Source organism: Amorphotheca resinae (genome assembly GCF_003019875.1).
Source record: "Amorphotheca resinae ATCC 22711 unplaced genomic scaffold M430scaffold_6, whole genome shotgun sequence".
Classification (NCBI taxonomy): Eukaryota; Fungi; Ascomycota; class Leotiomycetes; order Helotiales; family Amorphothecaceae; genus Amorphotheca; species Amorphotheca resinae.
The window spans coordinates 686153-708050 of record NW_020194476.1 but is presented as its reverse complement, the minus strand read 5'-3'; the positions used below and the strand labels follow the sequence as shown (position 1 = coordinate 708050).

The window sequence follows — 21898 nt, the reverse complement described above, 5'->3', positions numbered from 1 at the left end:
GTACCTTTTAGGTACTTGTCTTTTAGAGAACGTTAGTAATATCTACCTTTATTATAGTGTCGTTAATAGTAAACCGTTAGTACTACTTATTCTAAAGGTCTAGAATAACGTTACTAAGATTAGCTATTAATTCTAAAAAGAACTACTAGCCTAATACTATTACTTTATTATAGTAGCTTATAGCTAGTGCCTTCTTATTAGCGTCTTATAAAGACAAGAGTAAGGCTAGTTCTAAGGGTATATAGCTATAGAGCCTAGCCTACCTCTTAAGACTCTAGAGCTTTTGTTAGTCTCTTAAGGTAGTAGTAAGAGCGCTGTACTAGCTCCTGGTTTTTGTATCTTAGATTATAATAATATTATTATTATTATTATTATTATTGTTCTTACTACTTATACTTACTATATATAAAACCTTTATACTATATAAATTACGTAGTAAAACTATACTAAAGCTAGGTAAAAACCTATATACTACTACTTATGTTTATACTATTATAGTACTATTAAAGTACTAGGTCTTTATTACTACCTTACTAGAACTTAACCTTTTAGCCTAGTAATACTAAACATACTAATAAGACGCTAGTAAGACGCTAGTAAGGTACTAGCTACTAGCTAAGGCTACTCTCTCTCTTATAACTTCTTTACTAAGTAGTACTTAGCTAGATAAAACTATAGGAATTAGCTAGTAAATAGTAGCTAATAAGTTAGTATATAAGTACTCTTACCTTTTTTTATTACTACTATAAAGTTATAAAACGTGTTGTAAGAAACTACTAGCCTATTACGTAAGGTTATTAGTCACGGGACTAGGACTCTAGTCTAACCTAATTAGGGTTAGCAACCTGCTAAAATTCCTAGTTGTTTACTATAGCTATAAAGGTGTCAGGTGCGCTAACACGTGAAATTACAATAGCTTAGAAATCAAGTACGGGGTAACTGCGTGCTACGACCGAGGTAATAGTGGGCATCAAGGAGCATAAGAATAGAGGGTAGGGAGGGGAAAGAAGAGGGGTTTAGAGATTAGTCTATAGTTAAAGTAGTAATATACCTTTAAATATACTACGACTGTCTATCGACTCTTGCCTCTTTTACTCTATAGAAATACACCTAACATTCTGATCTCTTGCCTTTACTAAAAGGTTACAGACTGTTAGAGTAAGAAGCGATAACGTAGACACGACGAATAAACCTTAACGAGACGCAGGCCTCTTCTTAAGTAACTCTTTAGAATACCTCTTTGTAGGCAGATAGCGGCGAACCTAGTACGACACCCTAAATGTCGACAGAAATCCTTTCCTTAAGTAAGACCGAGTTAAACAAGAGGATCGCCTAAGTAAGGGCAGAGTAGCGCCTTAAGCAAAAGCGAGACTACCTTATAGCGCTTAAGAGGGGAGAGGCTCCCTTAATAAACCTATACGAATTCGATAACCCTCCTAAAGTAGAACGGCCCTTCTAGTAAACCTGTGTTAAAGAAACAAGGAAGAGCTATCGTAATACCCCTTCTATTCTGCTAAAAAACGAGACATATACTAGTATTACGACCTTCTTATTTGACTAGGAAACAGAGTTTAACACCTACCTAGAGAGTTATCTAACAGATACTAAACGCGTCAGCACTATAGCGGCAGTACTAAAGGATTACATTAAAGAGCGCTAGAAGTCTTTTATTTTCTTAGAAAAAGGCAGATTAGTTCTTAATGTGACTTAGGGAGAAATAAAGGCGTAGCTCCTCTATAGCATCGCGGATAAGGGTACCTGCTCCTTTAAAGTAGTGTTAAAACTCCGAATATTAACTTAAAACTAAAACAAGACCTTTAGGAATTTCCTTTAACGGTATAACTCCTTAGTCATCAAACTCGGCTACGCCCTCCTAGAGATGTTCTGTATCTACCTTCTTATCGATTGTTTAAAGCCCGAGTTAAGGGCCTATATAGTAAGTGGTAGGGTCCTGGATACCTTTAAGGCAGTTAAGGTAGTAGTGTTAAGAGGGGAAACTCTTATTCGGATAGGGCAACAGGAAGGCTCTCGCAGAGCTCTTTTGACACTATACTATACTAAGGGAGGCTCCTCTTATAATCTAAAGACCTTATCTACGCTAGTAAACACGTAAAGGGCATCCGGTAGCCAAACTTCGAATACGTAAGGGGACTCTCTTAGCGTCGTAAAAACCCCTTTAGTAAGTAAGGTGCGAGGTAACTGCTACTAATGCTAGTAGCCCGGTCATTAGGCAAATTCGTGCCTACTATACAAATGCTCTACCTACAGATAGTCTAGGCATACTTACACTTAGTGCCCTAACAGGGCCAGTGCTTTAGGCGCCAATACTACGCTAGTAGCCCGCTACGTCACGCCTAAACAATAGGAAGAGGGGCGACCCTTAATAAGTATTTAGGTAGAGATGTGTATTAGGGGTAGCTAGGTGGCTGTAACGGCCCTACTAGACTTAAGAGCAAAAGTCAACCTTATCTACCTACGACTTTTAGGACAGGAGGTACTATAGTAACTTGATAATCACATTATAGTGTCCTTACTGTTCTAGAAAACAACAACAAGCTTTGGATTATACGATCTGTTTGTTAAGGCCTAAGATGACTACTTAACAGTAAGGCGACATTAAGGCAGATTTGTTGTCGCTAACATTAGGGACTTAGATGTTATACTTAGATTTCTATGGCTAAAGGCTATAGACCTAATCGTTTTATAGAAGACCTGGACGTTCGTGTACCTCGCGTCGTCTTTAACGGTCTGGCTGTGTGTAACAAAGAAAGAAATTAAGAAGGTAATAAAAGAAGCCTAGTTTGTAATCGTAGCGACAGTATAACTAATTGTAGTCGACCTAGAATCCTTAGGCAAGAAGGAACTATAAGAGGAACTACAGGAAGACAGTAAGGCCGTGACAAGCCTACCTAGCAAGTACTAACAATTTACAGACGTCTTTTCTAAGGAAGGGGCTAGATCGCTACCTGTAATCGATGGCCCTACTTATGTAATAGACCTTAAAAGAGACGCGGTACCGCTATATAGCCGAATCTACCCGCTTATAGAGGTCAAGCTAGGTGTCTTACGCGAATATTTAGACGACGCCCTAGCAAAAGGATAGATCTGTCCGAGTAAGAGCCCTGCTAGTACTCTAATACTATTCGTTCTAAAGAAAGGAGGAAAGCTACGACTCTATGTCGACTACTAGGCGTTAAACAGTGTGACTAGAAAGAACCGAGCCCTTATCCTATTAATTAGGGAGATCCTTAATCGGCTGTCGTAAGCCCGCGTCTACACTAAGCTTGACCTACGCAAAGCGTACTATCGAGTTTGTATTAAGGCCGGTAATAAGTAGAAAACGGCTTTCTAGTACTAATACAGCTACTTCGAATACTACGTTATGCCCTTCGGGCTAGTAAACGTACTAGCGACCTTCTAGTCCTTTATTAACGAAGTACTAAGGAATCTTGTTAACAATATTTGTATCGTATATCTCGATAATATCCTTATCTACTCTACAAATAAAGAAGAGTACACACAGTATGTTTACCGCGTCCTTAAACGTCTCTAACAACACAACCTCTACGCTAACCTCTTAAAGTACGAGTTTGATGTAAAGTAAGTAGGTTTCCTAGGTTACGTTATCGACCTGTAGGGAGTTTGTATCAAACCTAAGCGTGTCTCCGTAATCTAAGAATAGCCTATTCCTATAACTATAAAGGACATTTGTGTCTTCCTAGGGTTTACTAGGTTCTATAGGCGCTTTATTAAGAATTATTTAAAGATTACTATACTACTAACGAATCTCCTTTAAGGCGACGCCGCTAGTGCTGTTATACTAAGTTCTAAAGCCCTAAAAGCCTTTTATAAGCTACGACTAGTCTTTGTAAAGGCCCCTTTCCTACGTTACTACGACCCCGAACTACCTACGCGCGTAGAAACAGATATATCTGCCTATACTATTAGTGCTGTCCTTTTATAGCTGTGGGAAGGCCGCTAGCACCCTGTTACGTTTATTTCTAGAAAGCTAAAGGGGCCAGAGCTACGCTACGACACCCTTAACGCTAAGTTAATAGCTATTGTCGAGGCTTTTAGGTTATAAAGGCTGTACTTAGCATATGTGTAAAGTTTAGTATCGGTTTTAACAGATTACCTAAACTACTATTACCTCTTTACAAAGCCGAAGTTGTTATAGCAGTAAGCTAGATGGCTGGAGGAACTTTCTGTCTTTGACTTTAAGATTAAATATAGGGAGGGTAGCTAAAACCCTACTAATAGGTTGTCGTAGCGGCCTGACTTATAAGATCTTAATAAGTAATCAGAGGCGTAACAAGCTCTCTTAGTAACTTTCCTTAACAAATTCCAGGTAAATGTAGTTACCTTAGAAGCCGTTAGTCTTACTATAAGACTCGTTCGAAACAAAGCTTCTATTCCTTTTATTCTTCTAATTCCTTCTATTCCTTTAATTCCTTCTATTCCTTTTAAAGGTCTAGTAACCTCCTTAACGTACACTATCTCGGCAGAATCGCTTTAGCGTAAAAGGCCAGACTTACGCCAGCTAGTAGACCAAGGCGATCGTAGGTCCTGGGGACCTTACGCTTCTATCGCTAGAGTATTAAGTCGCGAATTAAACACTCTTATACCAGTAGAGAACTCTACTCGGAGTCGGGCTAGTAAGAGTAACAGCTAGGTAACAGCAACGTTAACGTTACTACTGTTACTATTAGAAGCCCTTCGTGACGTGTAGTAGAGAGACGCCTTTATTACTAATAAAGAGTAAAAGAAGTAGCGTAGTAGCTAAGGTACTGTTAGGTCCTTATAGACGTTTAAGGATAATACGCTACTACAGTATTATAGACGTATATATGTACCTAATAATCCGGGCTTACGCAAGGAGTTACTAAAGCTTTTCTATAACGTACCTACTATAGGGTACTAAGAAGTTAGTAAAACAAAGAAAAGGCTTTCCTAATCCTTCTTCTAGCCGAGTCTTAACAAAGACGTCTACCGTTACGTTTCTACCTACGCTATCTGTTAAAGAACAAAGGCGAGGACCTATCTACTATACAGCGAGTTAGCCCTACTCCTTATTCCTTCTAAACCTTAGCGAGAGATCTTACTTAATTTTATTACGTAGCTACCTTACTCTTATAACGTAGCAGGCAAACTATGTAATTTAATACTTATTATTATAGACCGATTTACAAAATTTTCCTTATATATTCTAACAACTAATCGTCTTACTAGCGACAGACTAGCGTCTCTCCTAATACACTACGTTATACGACAATTCGGAATTCTAGACAGTATTGTCTTAGACTAAGGCTCTCTCTTTATAAGCAAATTCTGGAGTAGTTTCTACTAGCACTTAACGACATCGCGGCGACTTAGTACTGCCTATTACCTACAAACAGACAGGTAGACAGAACGGCAGAACTAAGCTGTCGAGTATTACCTTTAAACTTACTACAGCTTTGTACAAGACGACTAGGCAACTAAGCTAGATCTTACTAAATTTATATACAACACCTTATAGCACTCTATAATAAACGTAACACTATTGTACGCACTATACAGGTACTAGCCGCGGGGTCCTAAGGACATACCCCTAAACCGGTTAAAGCTAGTAGAGGCGCCGGCAGCCGATACGCGAGTAGAGTAGCTACGAAGTAGCCGTAAAGAAATTGTTATATTCCTTTAGTATTCCTAAAAACAGTATAAGAAATAGTACAACTAGAACTAGAAAAAGATTTTATTTAAAAAAAGAGACTAGGTACTCTTGTTAACAAAACACCTAAAGTAACGTCGACCCTCTAGGAAATTCGTAGATAAGTACATTAGCCCTTACTAAATTAAAGACGTTATTAAGGACTATAGACTTACCTATAGACTACGCCTCCCTTTGTTAGTACGGCTATATCCTACCTTTCTAATTACAAGCCTAGAACCCTATAAGGCGCGGGAAGGCGAAGTCCTTACGAGCCTAATAGACATCCTAGTCTTAGACAAAGAAACATTTGAAGTAGAAGCTATTCTTAACTATAAAGGCCCGCAAAGAAACAGATTCTATCTTATAAAATAGAAAGGGTATAACGATTCGGAAAACTCGTAGGAACTACAACAGAACCTCGACAATAGCCTACTTCTATAGGAATACGAACAAACACATTAAGATAATCGTTAGAAAGGCATAATGTCACTAGCGTAGTCGTAGTAATGTAAGTACGACTTCTATATTTATTACATAAAAACTTAGAAACCTAGGTATCTTAGAAAAAAACACTAAACTACCCTCCTACTAGCGAACACCCTTTAAAGCTCTGCCGACTTTATTATTATATATCTTAGAAAAAGGAAAAAGAAAAAAAAACCTAAAGCACGATCCTACCTGTCGAGGACGCTTCGACCCTTAGTCGTCTATCATTTATCCTCATCACCGTCCTTTCTACTATCATTTTCGTCGCTAGTATTATCCTCTACAGCATCCTTCGCTTCCTTACTTCCTTCGGATCTCTACAAATCGTACGCGTACTACCTTCGAGTTAGCGGCGACTTAGTATTAGGGTAGGGGATACTTACAACTTTCTTAAAATAAGACACGTACTTTTCGAAGACGGCAAGATAGTCCCGGTTTACCTATATCGCCTCCTCTACAAGCTAATTACGACAATCCGCCTCTATGTTCGTAGTCGCGGCGAACTCATTTCGAAGCTCTAACTAACAGGCAATTTTCGCTAGATAACCTAACTTCCGCTCTACGCGCTCCTCCCTATCCGCTTTGTCGCTACAAAGCCTCTTCTCTGCCGACATTCTAGTCTAAGACTTTAAATGTTAAAGGCTCTTCTTTACCAAAGTTTAGGCGGCCTAAATCACAGCCTGTTCGTGTTAGCTTTAACTTTGCTATAAACAACAGACTGCCTTACCTCGTCCTTTTTCGTAATTACCTTTTAAAGTTCGATTCCTCTAGCTTAGAGAGTCGAAACAACCTAGTAACGTTAACAAAGCCACGACGTAAGAGCGTCGCCCTAAGAGAGGTTATACTTACAAAAATGTACTCTTTCTTTAGATTCTTGTAGTATACGTACTTTGCTAACGCGGCTACTATACTATTAGGCCGTTACTCTTTACTAAGAAGGAATACTTACAGTCGTTATCCTTACACTTTGGTAGGGTACCCTGTAGGTCCTACAAAGCCATTTGGTTTAAACATCGTTTACAAGCTACTAAACGCTTTGTTAGTACTATGTTGTCGTCGGTAGTTTGATCGAGGTTTGTCAGAAGTTCGTTAGAAGAGTCGTAAAGGGGGGGGGGCGCGGTGGCGTTGTATTCGTGTAAGGTAAAAAGAAGAAAAGGAGACAACAAACTGGCAAAAACAAGTCTCTATATACCCCTTAGCGCTGTAAGGGAGGGACTAAGCGAAGAGGGACAAAGGAAGTGTTTTCTATATTTACTCGAAAAAATACGATTATAGGTAATACGGTTTAATCTCTACGGCTACCTACTGTCGGTGTGCTATCGACCTTCTGGCAAGAGGTAACAAAGGATTTCCGAAAGCGGCCAAAGGGTAAGGAATGCTAGCGCGCCTAGGTAATGCGGTTAGCACTACGCATTAGGGATCCTGCGACTACCCGGCGACTTACCGACACTCTACTATAAGGTGTCTTAGCTAAAAGTAAATGCGAGAGGCACAGGGCAGAGATCTAAAAGTGCGATGTACAATAGAAATTTCGCGGTTAGGCTACGCGCCTCTACTACGCTACAAAGTCGCTACCGCTCTCCTTTCCCTAACACTACTAGTTATATGGTTACGTATTTATTTACTAATTTATTCCTTTATTTTAGGGAGGGGACATTTAAAGGCCATATCTAGGCCTAACGCGGCCTCTCTACGATCTGACGGCTACCTATAAGCTTTTAAGGACAGAAGCTAAAAAGGGGGGATACTATGTCAGGTACGCTAACACGTAAAATTACAATAGCTTAGAAATCAAGTATAGGGTAACTACGTACTACGACCAAGGTAATAGTAGGCATTAAGGAGCATAAGAATAGAGGGCAGGGAGGGAAAAGAAGGGGGGTTTAGAGATCAGTCTATAGTTAAAGTAGCGATATACCTTCGAATATACTACGACTGTCCATCGACTCTTGCCTCTTCCACTCTGTAGAAATACACCTAACAAAAGGTACTTTGTATAATTACTTTACTTAGTTAATTTAATTCATTAATTCCTATAATACAACAATAGATCAAATATCCCGTGTAACATAGTAGTAATACTATTCGATCTCCTCTAACACTAAATTCAAATTCAAATCGTTTAATCTATTGATCTATTAAGATTTGTGGCAAGGCCTGTTTTTGATTATAGCGCGCCTAAAGATCAAACTAAGCTCTAGACTAGATTATAGAGCCTAGGAGATAACAGCTATATTACAGAACCCTAGACTAATCACGATGTCTAACTTAACTACGCTTACGAGTAGTAAGAGGCTATAGGGTAAGAGTAACTACTATACCTAGAAATCTAATATATTCGACATATTAGAAGCTAATAGACTCGATAGATACATATCTAAGAACTACCTTATTTTAAAGGTTGTTAAGTATAGTAACGCTAAAGCTACAAAAGAGGAATAAGAACAATATAGTAAATAAAGAGCTAGTAATATAGTAACGCGCTAGGTTATTAAAGAGAACATCTTATTAGTTCTTGTACTTAATCTTATAGCTAAAGTAGACTTAGTAGAGGCTATATAAACTAAGCTAGCTAATTACTATAAGGGCAAAAGGTTTACTTAATAGTACTAAGCGGCAGATAAGTTCTAGTTACTTAGATATAAGGATTATAATAATATAGAGAAGTTTATTAACGCCTTTATAACTTGACTTAAACAAGCTACTTAACTAGATATAGCGCCTAAGAGCGACTACTTATACGCTATTATCTTTATTAATCGACTTACGAAAGCCTTTCCTTAATAGGCTAAGAGACACTAATCCCTTTAAAACCTATAAAAGAGCGGCAAAAAGAGTACTCTATTACTCGACACGTTAATTATAGAGATTAGAGACAAAGCTTAGGTAAAGGATAGCGGATTAGTACTATTATTAGTATTACTATATAGTAGTAAGCCGGATAACAAGGATAAAGGAAAGGGCAAGGGCAAGGATAAGGATAAGAAGAAGCTTAAGAGAAAGTAGTGCTACTACTATAGTAAGCTTTATGTTATAAAGGATAAAGACGACTGTTAGACTACGTTTCTAGAGAAGCGTCTAAAGAAGGACTAAAAGGACTCTTTAAAGAGCGCTATATTACTCTATATAGTAGGTGATTAGTAGCTATAGATTAATAGCGTACTAGGCCTAAGGGCGTTAAAGGTAGCGCTTAGATTAGTTACTTAGAAGGAGTTTTAAAAGGGGAACTAGTGCCTAGATATAAGAGTAACTTACTATATATGTAACGATAAGTCGATCTTCTATAGCTTTAAAGTAACTAAGTAGTTACAACCTGTTCTAACAGGTACTAGATTAATCTAACTAGAGGGTTATAGTAATATCGTCCTAAAGGCTAAGGTAAGGGGCGATTAGTATCGCAAACTACGGCTAGAAGGAGTTTTGTTTATCCTAACCTTCTCTATTAATCTCTTATTAAGTATCAAGCTATTACGCTATAGCAGATCTATTATAAAGAGAGCCCTTCTAGATAGAGAAGGAGAGACACTTGTACTCTATAAGGTCGATAATATAAGGGTATATCTATAGTTAGACTTGCCTAGCTACTATATTATAGTACTACTAGCTACTCTTTAATAAGGTAAACTAGGAATCAAACTATAGTACAAGAGATTAGGGCACTTAGGCTTTAATAACGTCTAAAAGACCGTAGAAATTACTACTAGTATATAGATTATAGATAAGCCTATAGATACAGATCTTAGCGTTACAGTTCTATATAAGCCCTACAAGCTATCTAAGCTACTACGCTTAGTTAGACGCTCTATTAAACACTAGCCTACTATTATACTCTAAGAGGTAAGTATAGACATAGTAGAGGTTACCTTAATTAGATTCTATAGTAAGCGCTACACTACTATTATAACAGATATAGTAACTCGTACTAGATAAGGCTACCCTTATAAGAAGAAAGAGGAGGCTTACGATAAGATCCTCGGCTTTATTAACATAATAGAGCGTTAGTTTACCCCCTTTAAGATCCTTATATTAATAGTTAACAGTAGTAACGAATATAGTAGTATCGCGTTAACTAGCGTCTATAAGGTAAAGGGGATTTAAGTTAAAGAGACTATACTATATACTCTTAAGTAACTAGGCGTGTCTAAGATCGTAAACAAGATTATAGCTAGACGGCTATAATCTACTATAATTAACTAGAACGTCTCTAAAGAGCTATGGCTAGAGTTACTAGAAGAGACAATTTATGTTGTTAACAGAATAGCTACGTTAGCTATTAAGGGCAAAACCCTATATTAAGCCTTTATAGATTAGCTATACCTAAATCAAGATAACAAGCCGTCTATAGCCTACCTACAGGTACTTAGCTATAAGGTATATGTTTATATCCCGGATTAGAGACAGGTTAAGTTAGGAAAGTTTAATAAGCGTACTAAAAAGGAGATCCTTCTTAGTTTTAAAGGCTACTAAATATACCGCTATTACGTACCCTTAAGAGCGTACAAGATCGTTAGATTATTAAACGTAAGATTTAATAAAAGAGGTTTTGTATTAGAAGTATTAGATAATAAGATGTAGTTACTACTAACTAAACCGCGCCTACTAACTAATCTACTTATAGATTTAATAAACACTAAAGGCAAAGATAAAGCTAAAGATTAGGAGCTAGCTAAAGATTAAGATCTAGCTAAAGTAGCTAAAATAGCTAAGAAACCGCCCCTTACTACTACTAATATTAATCTACTAGCTAATACTAACTCTACTACAAAACAGATCTAAGATTAGTCGACTACCGCCTTACCTGATTTAGTAGCTATTAAGCGCGGCCAGGGGCGCCTAAAAGGTTTAAAGAACAAGCTAAAGGTAACTCTAGCTCTAGCTTAAGCTCTAGCTTAAGCTTAAGACTCTATACGTTCTATTAACCTTAAAACTACCTAAATAACTTAATCCTAATCACGTTACATAACTAAAGAGGATATAGGGGATAATACTAAGTAAGGAGTATAGTAATCAGCTTATTTAGCTATAGCTATAGCGTTCTACGCTACTTACTAGACCGTAGTTAAAGACGATCTAGAGAACGTTCTGATTACATATAAGGAGGCCGTTAGTAGTACTAAATCTAAGTAGTAGAAGGAGGCTATTTAGAACGAGCTCGACTTACTTGTAAAGAACGATATATAGACTCTAGTCAAGAGATTAAGCCTTTAAAAAGGAACTAAGGTTCTAGGTAGCAAGTAGGTGTTTAAGAAGAAAACTAGCGTTAATAGCTCTGTAATCCGTTATAAGGCACACTAGGTAGTTAAGGGATACAAGTAGCGTTATAGACGCGATTACAATTAAACTTACGCCGGCATAGCTAAAAGTATGACTTAGAAGGTAATCCTAGCCCTAGTAGCTAAAGAGGATCAAGAAGTAGAACAAATAGACTACGTTATAGCGTTCTTAAACAAGGAAGCCGATAAGGATATATACGTCGAACTTTTAACTAGGTCTAGCGAGGGTAACACTTACGTCTACAAACTTAATAAGGCCCTGTATAGTCTAAAGTAGGCTCTATAGTTATAGTAGCTAAAGCTACGACAAGTGCTTATTAAGCTAGGTTTTAAGCCCCTAATAACTAACGATTATATATACTAACACCCTAAGAGTAGATTAATCGTTATAACCTATATAGACGACTTCCTACTAGTCGGCCTAAAGAGAAAGGAACTAGCTAGTCTAAAAGTAGCCCTATAGAACGCTTTTAAGATAAAGGATCTAGGTCTCTACTACTACTTTATAGGCGTTAGGATTATTAGAGACAGAGAAAACAGAACTATATCCCTTATACAAGACGCTTACGTTAATAAGGTACTTAAACGCTTTAAGATAAGTAATTATAAAGCCTCTAAGACGCTATTAGATCTAGCTTACGTAAAGCTTATAGTTTTAAACCTAGAACACGCTATAGTAGATTAGATTAAACTGTATTAGTAGATCGTTAGCTTCCTTATATACCTGTTAACGTAAATACGCCCGGATCTGTACTATTTAATGTCTGTGTTATTACGCTATCTTACGAATCCTTCTACTAACTATATAAGCGCTACAAAACACGCTTTACGTTACTTATAAGGTACACCTAACTTAGGAATTACATACAGGATAAGTAAAGGAGTATTAGAAGGGTTATATAGATATAGTAACTCGGATTACGCTAGTTGTATAGAAACACAAAGATTAACTATCAGGTATTTATTTAACTACTATAGTAGTACGATATCCTTTAGATTAAAGCGCCTATAAGTAGTAGTACTCTCTTTTATAGAAACAGAGTACTATAGGCTCTCTAACGCTATAAGGGAGGCCGCCTAGCTAAGACAGCTATTCTACAAGTTAGGTATTAACTCTAAAGACACTAAAACGATCTGAATATACAGTAATAACTAAGGATCCTTAGCGCTAACAGATAACCTAGTTATCTACTAGAGAACTAAGCACATTAACGTATAGTACTACTATATTTAAGAGTAAGTCGCGCTAGGTAAGATAGAGGTTTAGTTTAAGCGTATAGAGGAAATAGTAGCAGATAGGCTTACTAAAGCTCTAAAAGGACCTAAACACGCTAAGTTCTTAAAGCTATTAAATCTATATACTATAGCTATCCTAATTACCTAATTAGAACGATTCCTTGTTTCTATTTCCTTTTTTTTAGTATTAAAAGCGGTAGAAACCTACTAGTTTACTATTTCTATTTCCCTTTATAGTAATAAGATAGTAGAAAACTTACTAGTTTACTATTTCTATTTCCTTTTTTAGCGATAGTAGCAGCAGAATCTCACTAGTCTACTATTTCTATTTCCTCTTTTAGCACCTTACTTAGTAGAACAGTAGACAGTATAGAATTTAGGCTAGATAGATAGATAAGACGTTATAGGCGTAGATTTAAGGGTGTGTTACAAGAAACTACTAGCCTATTACGTAAGGTTATTAGTCACGGGACTAGGACTCTAGTCTAACCTAATCAGGGTTAGTAACCTGCCAAAATTCCTAGTTGTTTACTATAGCTATAGAGGCACTTTATATAATTACTTTACTTAGTTAATTTAATTCATTAATTCCTGTAATACAACAATAGATCGAATATCCCGTGTAACAAAACGTCTATAGTACTCTTAAGTAAAGTACTTACTATAAGGCTTACTACTATTAGTCTAGCTACTAGTAGTTAAGGACTAAGTAAGCCGCTATCTTTAGGGCCTTACTATAAGGGTACTAAAGAGTTACTACCTCTAGTACTCTATACTTAAAAAGGAAAGTCTAGAGTCTAACTTTACTAGTATAAATCTATATTAAAAGAGAGCTCTTATACTTATAAAAGAGTAAGTACTTCTTAAGGGTATCTACTAAGAGAGTAGGTAGTATAGCTAGGGTAGCGCCCTAATAGTATACTAGTAAGCTATTATATTAAGACTATTATATCTTTTAGTTTTCTTATAAGGTCTCTTTTAAAAGAAAGTCTTTATACTAGTTTCTTACTTATATAGCTTAGCCTGTCTTATACTTAAGTAACGTATAAGGTAGCGCTATAGTAGCGCTATAGTAGTGTCTTTAGTATTACTAAAGACAAGTTACTACCTTATTATAAATAGACTATATAAGTTTACTTTTACTTATATATTTAAGACGTTATTTAAAGTCTACTACTTACTTATTAAGGTAAAGGTTAAGTAAGGGCGTAACTGTTTTAGACTTAAGGAACTAGACAAGAGTCGCTTAGTATACTCTTATAATAACGTAAAGGTATTATAACTACTTTATAGTAAGGTCTTTTATAATCCTCTTAGCTTATTACTTAAAAGAGTAGTACTAGACCCTTACGTTATATACTATAGTACTCTAGATTACCTTTATATAGATCTCTCTTACATATAGTAGACTATATCTTTATATAGACGTAATAAGCCTTATAAGTATAAACTATTAGGTAGTAAACTTTTGTTTAATAGCGTTAAGGTAGCCCTTTTATTTAAGCTTTTAATCTATCTAAACCCTTAGAAAGTAAGCCTCTTAGACTAAGGGTATAACCTAGCTATTAAGGTAGATAAGCGTTATTAGTATAGTATAAGTATAAGTAAGGTAAAGAAGCTTACTCTTTTTAAAGACAAACTTTATTTCTTTTATACGTAACTACTAGCTATATATCTACTATACCTTTTTAAGGTACTAGTATGTCTTTATTATATCTTTACTAAAAGCTAAGAGATTAAGGTCGTTAGTAAACCTTACTATAATAAAGCTTATATAACCTTATAGTAGTATATATAAGCTAGTAGTATAAAGAAAGAAGAGGATAAGAGAAAAGGATAAGCCTTATAGTACCCTTATAATAACTTCTTAAGGTAGTACTACTTTTTTATTAAAAAAGAGACTAGCTATTTAATTAGTAAGAAAGTTATATACCTACTATATAGCCTATATAAGAAACCTTAGGTACTAGAGAGTATAAAGAAGGCGTATATAGTTTACTATATTAAAGGCGCCTTTAATATTAAGTTAAAAGAAAGACGTTATAGCCTTATAACTCTATACTATATATATAGTATTAACTACTATTTTAACTATAAGGTCTATTAAGTGTTATAGCTAGTTCCTTATTTATATCTTTAGAAAGAGCCTTTATAACTCTATAGTATTAGTAAAGTACTAGCTAATTACTAACTTAATTACTTTACTTATTATATTTAAGAGTAATATTAGCCTATAAGCCCTTATAGTTTATTATTATTTAAAGGTCTTTTTAGGCTTATATAGTACTACTACTTTTACTACTTTAAACTATATAAGAAAGTGCCTTAGCTAAAGGCTTATAGTTACTATTAGTATAAAGAGCTTAGCTAAAAGGCGCTTATATACCTTAAGGAAGCTAGTAAGTAGTAGGTTAAGGCCTAGTACCTTTTAGGTACCTGTCTTTTAGAGAACGTTAGTAATATCTACTTTTATTATAGTATTATTAATAATAAACTATTAGTACTACTTGTCTTAAAGGTCTAGAATAACGTTACTAAGATTAGCTATTAATTCTAGAAAGAACCGCTAGCCTAATACTATTACTTTATTATAGTAGCTTATAGCTAGCGCCTCTTTATTAGCGCCTTATAAAGGTAAGAGTAAGGCCGGTTCTAGAGGTATATAACTATAGAGCCTAGTCTACTTCTTAAGACTCTAGAGTTTCTATTAGTCCTTTAAGGTAGTAGTAAAGGTACTATACTAGCTCTTAGTTTTTATATCTTAGATTACGTAGAGTTAATAAGTACTAGCCTACTAGAGGTCGCGCTAGTAGAGCTTAGTTAAGGTAGTAGCGTATTAATAGTACGCTACCTATACTTACTAGATAGCCTTAAAGACCTTACTATTTTACTAGAGCTTAGTACGCCCTTAGTTAACCTTCTTTCTTAAGGTAGATATGTCTATAATACGTATAAGCTAAGAAGTAAGTAAGTTAACTACCTTATTAACCTTATAAGGTATGTCTAGTAGTCTTAAAGAAAGGTAGAGCCTTCTAGCCTTAATTATTACTAGTTCTTAGTCTATTAAGGTCTAGCTCTATCCTAGTACCTTTATAGCTCTCTCTTAGTAATCCCTTACTTAAGTAGTAACCTTAATTAGCTAAGTATAGTAGTTAGATCCCTTATACTCTAGGTTACCTTAATAAGTATACTAGAGCGTTACTATAACCTATATATAGTCGATCGTTAAGTCTTGTTTATTATGTCGCTACTATATTAGCTCTCTTTAAGGTATATGTAGTAAGAGCTACTACTTATAGGCTAGATAAAGAAGGGTCTCTAATTTAAGAGTAGTCTTACTAGCTCTATCTTAGAGTAAGTAATAAAGGTTTATATTACTTATAATAATCTATAGCCTCTTTAAGTCCTTTTTAGTAAGCCGCTAGAGAGGGCTAGCCTAGCCTAAGAAGTTAAGAATTAGTAAGTATATTAACTAGATAGTAATACCTTATAGAGTAATATAACACTAGTTAACGCTTATCTCTACTACTTAAGTAAGAGGTAGGTACTACTTATAAACGTAAATAACTACTCTACCTTTACTCTTATAGACCTACTAGTACTTTACTTATACTAGGTAGTAGACTATCTTTATCTAAGTATTATACTATAGCTTTTAAATTATTATAACGTTAACTTTATAGCTATCGTAAAGTACTATTAAGATAAGGCTATTCTTTTTTATAGTATTCTAGTATACTATTATTAATTTTATTACTAAGAGTCTAAGATCTATAAGTCTTACGTTATAAAAAGGTCGCTAGACCCTTAGCTAGCTCCTTAGCTTAACATCTTTATAATATTATAGCTTTATACTATTACTATATCTAGTACTCTAATAAAAGGGTACTCTTACCTTACTAGAGTCTTTACTATAAGCTTCTTACTATTACTTGTCTATAGTCTCTTAGGTACTATAATCTAGTAGCTATCGTTACTATCTTATAAAGACACTAGTATAATACTAGGTACTTAGCTAGTAAAGCTACTCCTAGATACCTTAAACTATCTAGGCCTTTATTAATATATAGTATATACTTACTCTTTTACCTTAAGGGCCTTAAGACACTAGTAGTCTTATACTACGTATAGTCTACTATAGTTAATATATCTCTTTTTACTATTAAGCTAGAGGTATTCCTCTTTACCTTAAGGGTACGCCACTCTTATATAGTAGCTATACTAGGCCTAGTTCTTATAGAACCGCCTAATATAGCTAAACTAGTAGTACTAGAAGTATCTTTAGATTTATAGGTTAGCTAAATATAGCTTATAGTTAAAGATCTAGGCTTACTAGATTAACCCTTATTTATATAAGCGTATTACTACGTTAGTACTCTAAAGGTATAGTACTACTATTATAAACTTTACTATAAAGGCCTTAACAAGTTTAACTTTAACCTTTATAACATATAGTACGTAAGCTTAGATCTTTACTAGTAACGCTCTTAGCTCTACTTATATAATCTGTTCTACTAGTAGGCCCTTTACGATTACTATAAACTTACTCTTATAGAGCTAGGCTATAGGCCTAAACGCCCTTTATACCTAGCCTTAATCTTAGATTACGTTCTTTAGTATAGCCTCTTTAAACGTAAGGATAGTATTACTACTAAGTAGCTAGTAGGTTACTACTACCTTAGCGCCCTTAATTACTATATTAGCCGCTATTACTACTTTAATAGTACTATAACGTACTAGGTCTTCTATCTGTCTGTTTACCTTAATCCTTAGCTCTTTAATCTACTTTTCTAGTATAACCTATACTCTTATTAGGTACTAGCTTACTACTAACGTATAAGTAGCCTAAGGGGCTATTATTACTACTAGTCTCTAGAAGGCCTCTTCTAATATCGTTCTTAATTATCTAATTATTACTAGGTTATTATTAGAAAAGGACTTAAGGGTATATAAGAGAGTCGTTATATTTATAACTCTTGTCTTTACTACTATTATCGTTATAATAATAAGGTCGTATAAGAGACGTAACGCCTCTTTCTTCTTACCTAGTATTACGTAGGCTTTAATCCTTTATATGATTTTTTTTGTCTTATTATCTCTATTACCTTTACTACTCTCTAGCTCCTTACTATAGCTCTTAGTTAAGGTATAAGAGTACTAGCTCTTACCTATAAGTAAGTAGTGTTAGCTCTGTTTAAGTCTAGTACACCTACTATCCGTTACTATAAGCTTACCTATAGTCTACTAGTACTCTAGAAGGTATCTAAAGGTACTAATTTTAATTCTATTGTTTATTTTTAAGTTTTTAGGGTTATTTATATAATAAGTATAATCTTAAACTTAAGGTTAAAATTAAAGACTTTTAATCTTAACTATTATTAGCTTAATTTTAAAGTAAAAGATTAGTAATTAGAGTTTAAAGAGTAGTTTTATAAACTATACTAAAAGAACTATTATAATTATATAAGAAATTCTAATTATCTTTAAATACTTTAAGAAGTAAATATAGATACTATAGTATTAGTATTAGATTAAGATTAATTATTAAGTATAGATATAGTAGATAATAAGGTAGATATATAGCTTAAGATAAGTAAGTTATTTTATACTAATCTTTATACTAATTACTAACTTAAAACTAGAACCTAATAACTATATACCTCTCTTAGTTTAGTAGTAGCTTAAGACTTGTCTCTCTAGCCTTATAGTAATAGCTAAAGACTTACTTTATATTTCTTTTATAAGTATTAGTATTAAGCGCCTCTTTAATTTTTTATATAATATATATAGCTATTATTATAGCTAACTTAAACCTCTAGCTATCTATACCTTTATATTAGTTTTTTTCTCTTAACTTTAGAAAGAGTAAAGTAATAAGCTTAAAAAGATACTTTCTAATACTATTAATATTAATAGTATAACTAAAGAAAAGATAAAAGCTAAGCTAAAAGAGTAAAAAATATTTATTAACTTATATCTAAAAGAAGTTAATACGTAAGTAGTAGATTACTATATTAGTAATAAAGAAGAAGAACTAAACTAGCTAGGCTATTAAGCGTAAATACTATAGATATAAAGACGCCTTAATACTATTATATATAAGAGGCTCTTATAGGCTTGTTTTATAGCTTAAGATAATACTTAAGTACTCTTTATATTTATACGTAAAATATATATTATTATTATTATTATTCTTACTACCTATACTTACTATATATAGAACCTCTATACTATATAAATCACGTAGTAAAACCGTACTAAAGCTAGGTAAAAACCTATATACTACTTCTTACATTTATACTATTATAGTACTACTAAGGTACTAGGTCTTTATTACTACCTTACTAGAACTTAACCTTTTAGCCTAGTAATACTAAACATACTAATAAGACGCTAGTAAGGCGCTAGTAAGGCGCTAGCTACTAGCTAGGGCTACTTCTTCTCTTATAACTCCTTTATTAAGTAGTACTTAGCTAGACAGAACTATAAGAATTAGCTAGTAGATAGTAGCTAATAGATTAGTATATAAGTACTCTTACCTTTCTTTATTACTATTATAAAGTTATAGAACGTCTATAGTACTCTTAAGTAAAACACTTACTATAAGGCCTACTACTACTAGTCTAGCTACTAGTAGTTAAGGACTAAGTAAGCTACTATCTCTAAGGCCTTACTATAAGAGTACTAAGAGGTTACTACTTCTAGTACTTTATACTTAAAAAAGAAAGCCTAAAGTCTAACTTTACTAGTATAGATCTATATTAAAAGAGAGCTCTTATACTTATAAAAGAGTAGGTACTTCTTAAGGGTACTTACTAAGAAAGTAGGTAGTATAGCTAGGGTAGTACCTTAGTAGTATACTAGTAAGCTATTATATTAAGACTATTATACTTTCTAGTTCTCTTATAAGGTCTCTTTTAAAAAAGAGTCCTTATACTAGTCTCTTACTTATATAGCTTAGCTTACCTTATACTTAAGTAATGTATAAGGTAGCGTTATAATAGTACTATAGTAGCGTCTTTAGTATTACTAAAGACAAGTCGTTACCTTATTATAAATAAACTATATAAGTTTACCTTTACTTATATATTTAAGACGTTATTTAAAGTCTACTACTTACTTATTAAGGTAAAGGTTAAGTAAGAATATAGCTATTTTAGACTTAAGGAACTAGACAAGAGTCGCTTAGTATACTTTTATAATAACATAAAGGTACTATAACTACTTTATAGTAAGGTCTTTTATAATCTTCTTAGCTTACTACTTAAAGAGGTAGTACTAGACCCTTATACTATATACTATAGTACTCTAGATTACCTTTATATAGATCTTTCTTACGTATAGTAAGCTATATCTTTATATAAATATAATAAGCCTTATAAGTATAAACTACTAGGTAGTAAACTTTTGTTTAATAGTATTAAGGTAGCCTTTTTATCTAAGCTTCTAATCTATCTAAACCCTTAGAAAGTAGGCCTCTTAGACTAAAGGTATAACTTAGCTATTAAAGTAAACAAGTATTATTAGTATAGTATAAGTATAAGTAAGGTAAAAAAGCTTACTCTTTTTAAGAGTAAACTTTATTTTCTTTATATACGACTACTAGCTATATGTTTACTATACCTCTTTAAGGTACTAGTATATCTTTATTATATCTTTACTAAAAGCTAAGAGATTAAGGTCGTTAGTAAACTCTACTATAATAAGGCTTATATAACCTTATAGTAGTATATATAAGCTAGTAGTATAAAGAAAAAAGAGGATAAGAGAAAAGGACAAGCCTTATAGTACTCTTATAGTAACTTCTTAAGATAGTACTACTTCTTTATAAAAAAAAAGACTAGTTATCTAATTAGTAAAAAAGCTATATACTTACTATATAGCCTATATAAAGAACCTTAGGTACTAGAAAGTATAGAAAAGGCGTATATAGTTTACTATATTAAAGGCGCCTTTAATATTAAGTTAAAAGAGAGATACTATAGCCTTATAGCTTTATACTATATATATAGTATTAACTACTATTTTAACTATAAGGTCTATTAAGTGTTATAGCTAGTTCTTTATCTATATCTTTAGAAAGAGCCTTTACGACTTTATAGTATTAGTAAAGTACTAGCTAATTACTAACTTAATTACTTTACTTATTATATTTAAGAGTAATATTAGCCTATAGGCCTTTATAGTTTATTACTATTTAAAGGTCTTTCTAGGCTTATATAGTACTACTACCTTTACTACTTTAAACTATATAAGAAAGTGTCTTAGCTAGAGGCTTATAGTTACTATTAGTATAAGAAGCTTAGCTAAAGGGCGCTTATATACCTTAAGAAAGCCGGTAAGTAGTAAGTTAAGACCTAGCGCCTTTTAGGTACTTGTCTTTTAGAAAACGTTAGTAATATCTACCTTTATTATAGTGTTATTAATAGTAAACTATTAGTACTACTTATCTTAAAGGTCTAGAATAACGTTACTAAGATTAGCTATTAATTCTAGAAAGAACTACTAGCCTAACACTATTACTTTATTATAGTAGCTTATAGCTAGTACTTTTTTATTAGCGCCTTATAAAGGTAAGAGTAAGGCTAGTTCTAAGGGTATATAGCTATAAAGCCTAGCCTACTTCTTAAGACTCTAGAGTTTTTATTAGTCTTTTAAGGTAGTAGTAAGAGTACTATACTAGCTCTTAGTTTTTATATCTTAGATTATATAGAGTTAATAAGTACTAGCCTACTAAAGGTCGCGCTAGTAGAGCTTAGTTAAGGCGGTAGTATATTAATAGTACGCTACTTATACTTACTAAATAGCCTTAAAGACTTTACTATTTTACTAAGGCTTAGTACGCCTTTAGTTAACCTTTTTTCTTAGAGTAGATATATCTATAATATATATAAGCTAAGAAGTAAGTAAGTTAACTACCTTATTAACCTTATAAGGTATATCTAGTAGTTCTAAGAAGAAGTAAAGCCTTCTAGCCTTAATTATTACTAGTTCTTAGTCTATTAAGGTCTAGCTCTATTCTAGTACTTTTATAGCTCTCTTTTAGTAATCCCTTACTTAAGTAGTAACCTTAATTAGCTAGGTATAGTAGTTAGATCCTTTATACTCTAAGTTACCTTAATAAGTATACTAGAGCGTTACTATAACTTATATATAGTTAATTATTAAGTCTTATTTATTATATTACTACTATATTAGCTCTCTTTAAAGT

At 33.6% G+C, this 21898-nt stretch overlaps 1 protein-coding gene across 1 annotated transcript; it reads left to right on the top strand.

Moving 5' to 3' along the window:
* Positions 1 to 11920: 11920 nt before the first annotated feature.
* Positions 11921 to 12082, top strand: M430DRAFT_71104 (hypothetical protein; the record flags this gene model as incomplete). The annotated part of the gene is made up of 1 exon (XM_024869504.1): positions 11921 to 12082. A coding segment is annotated over one exon (162 nt), but the record flags the coding sequence as incomplete, so codon positions are not given.
* Between the last annotated feature and the right edge of the window lie 9816 nt (positions 12083 to 21898).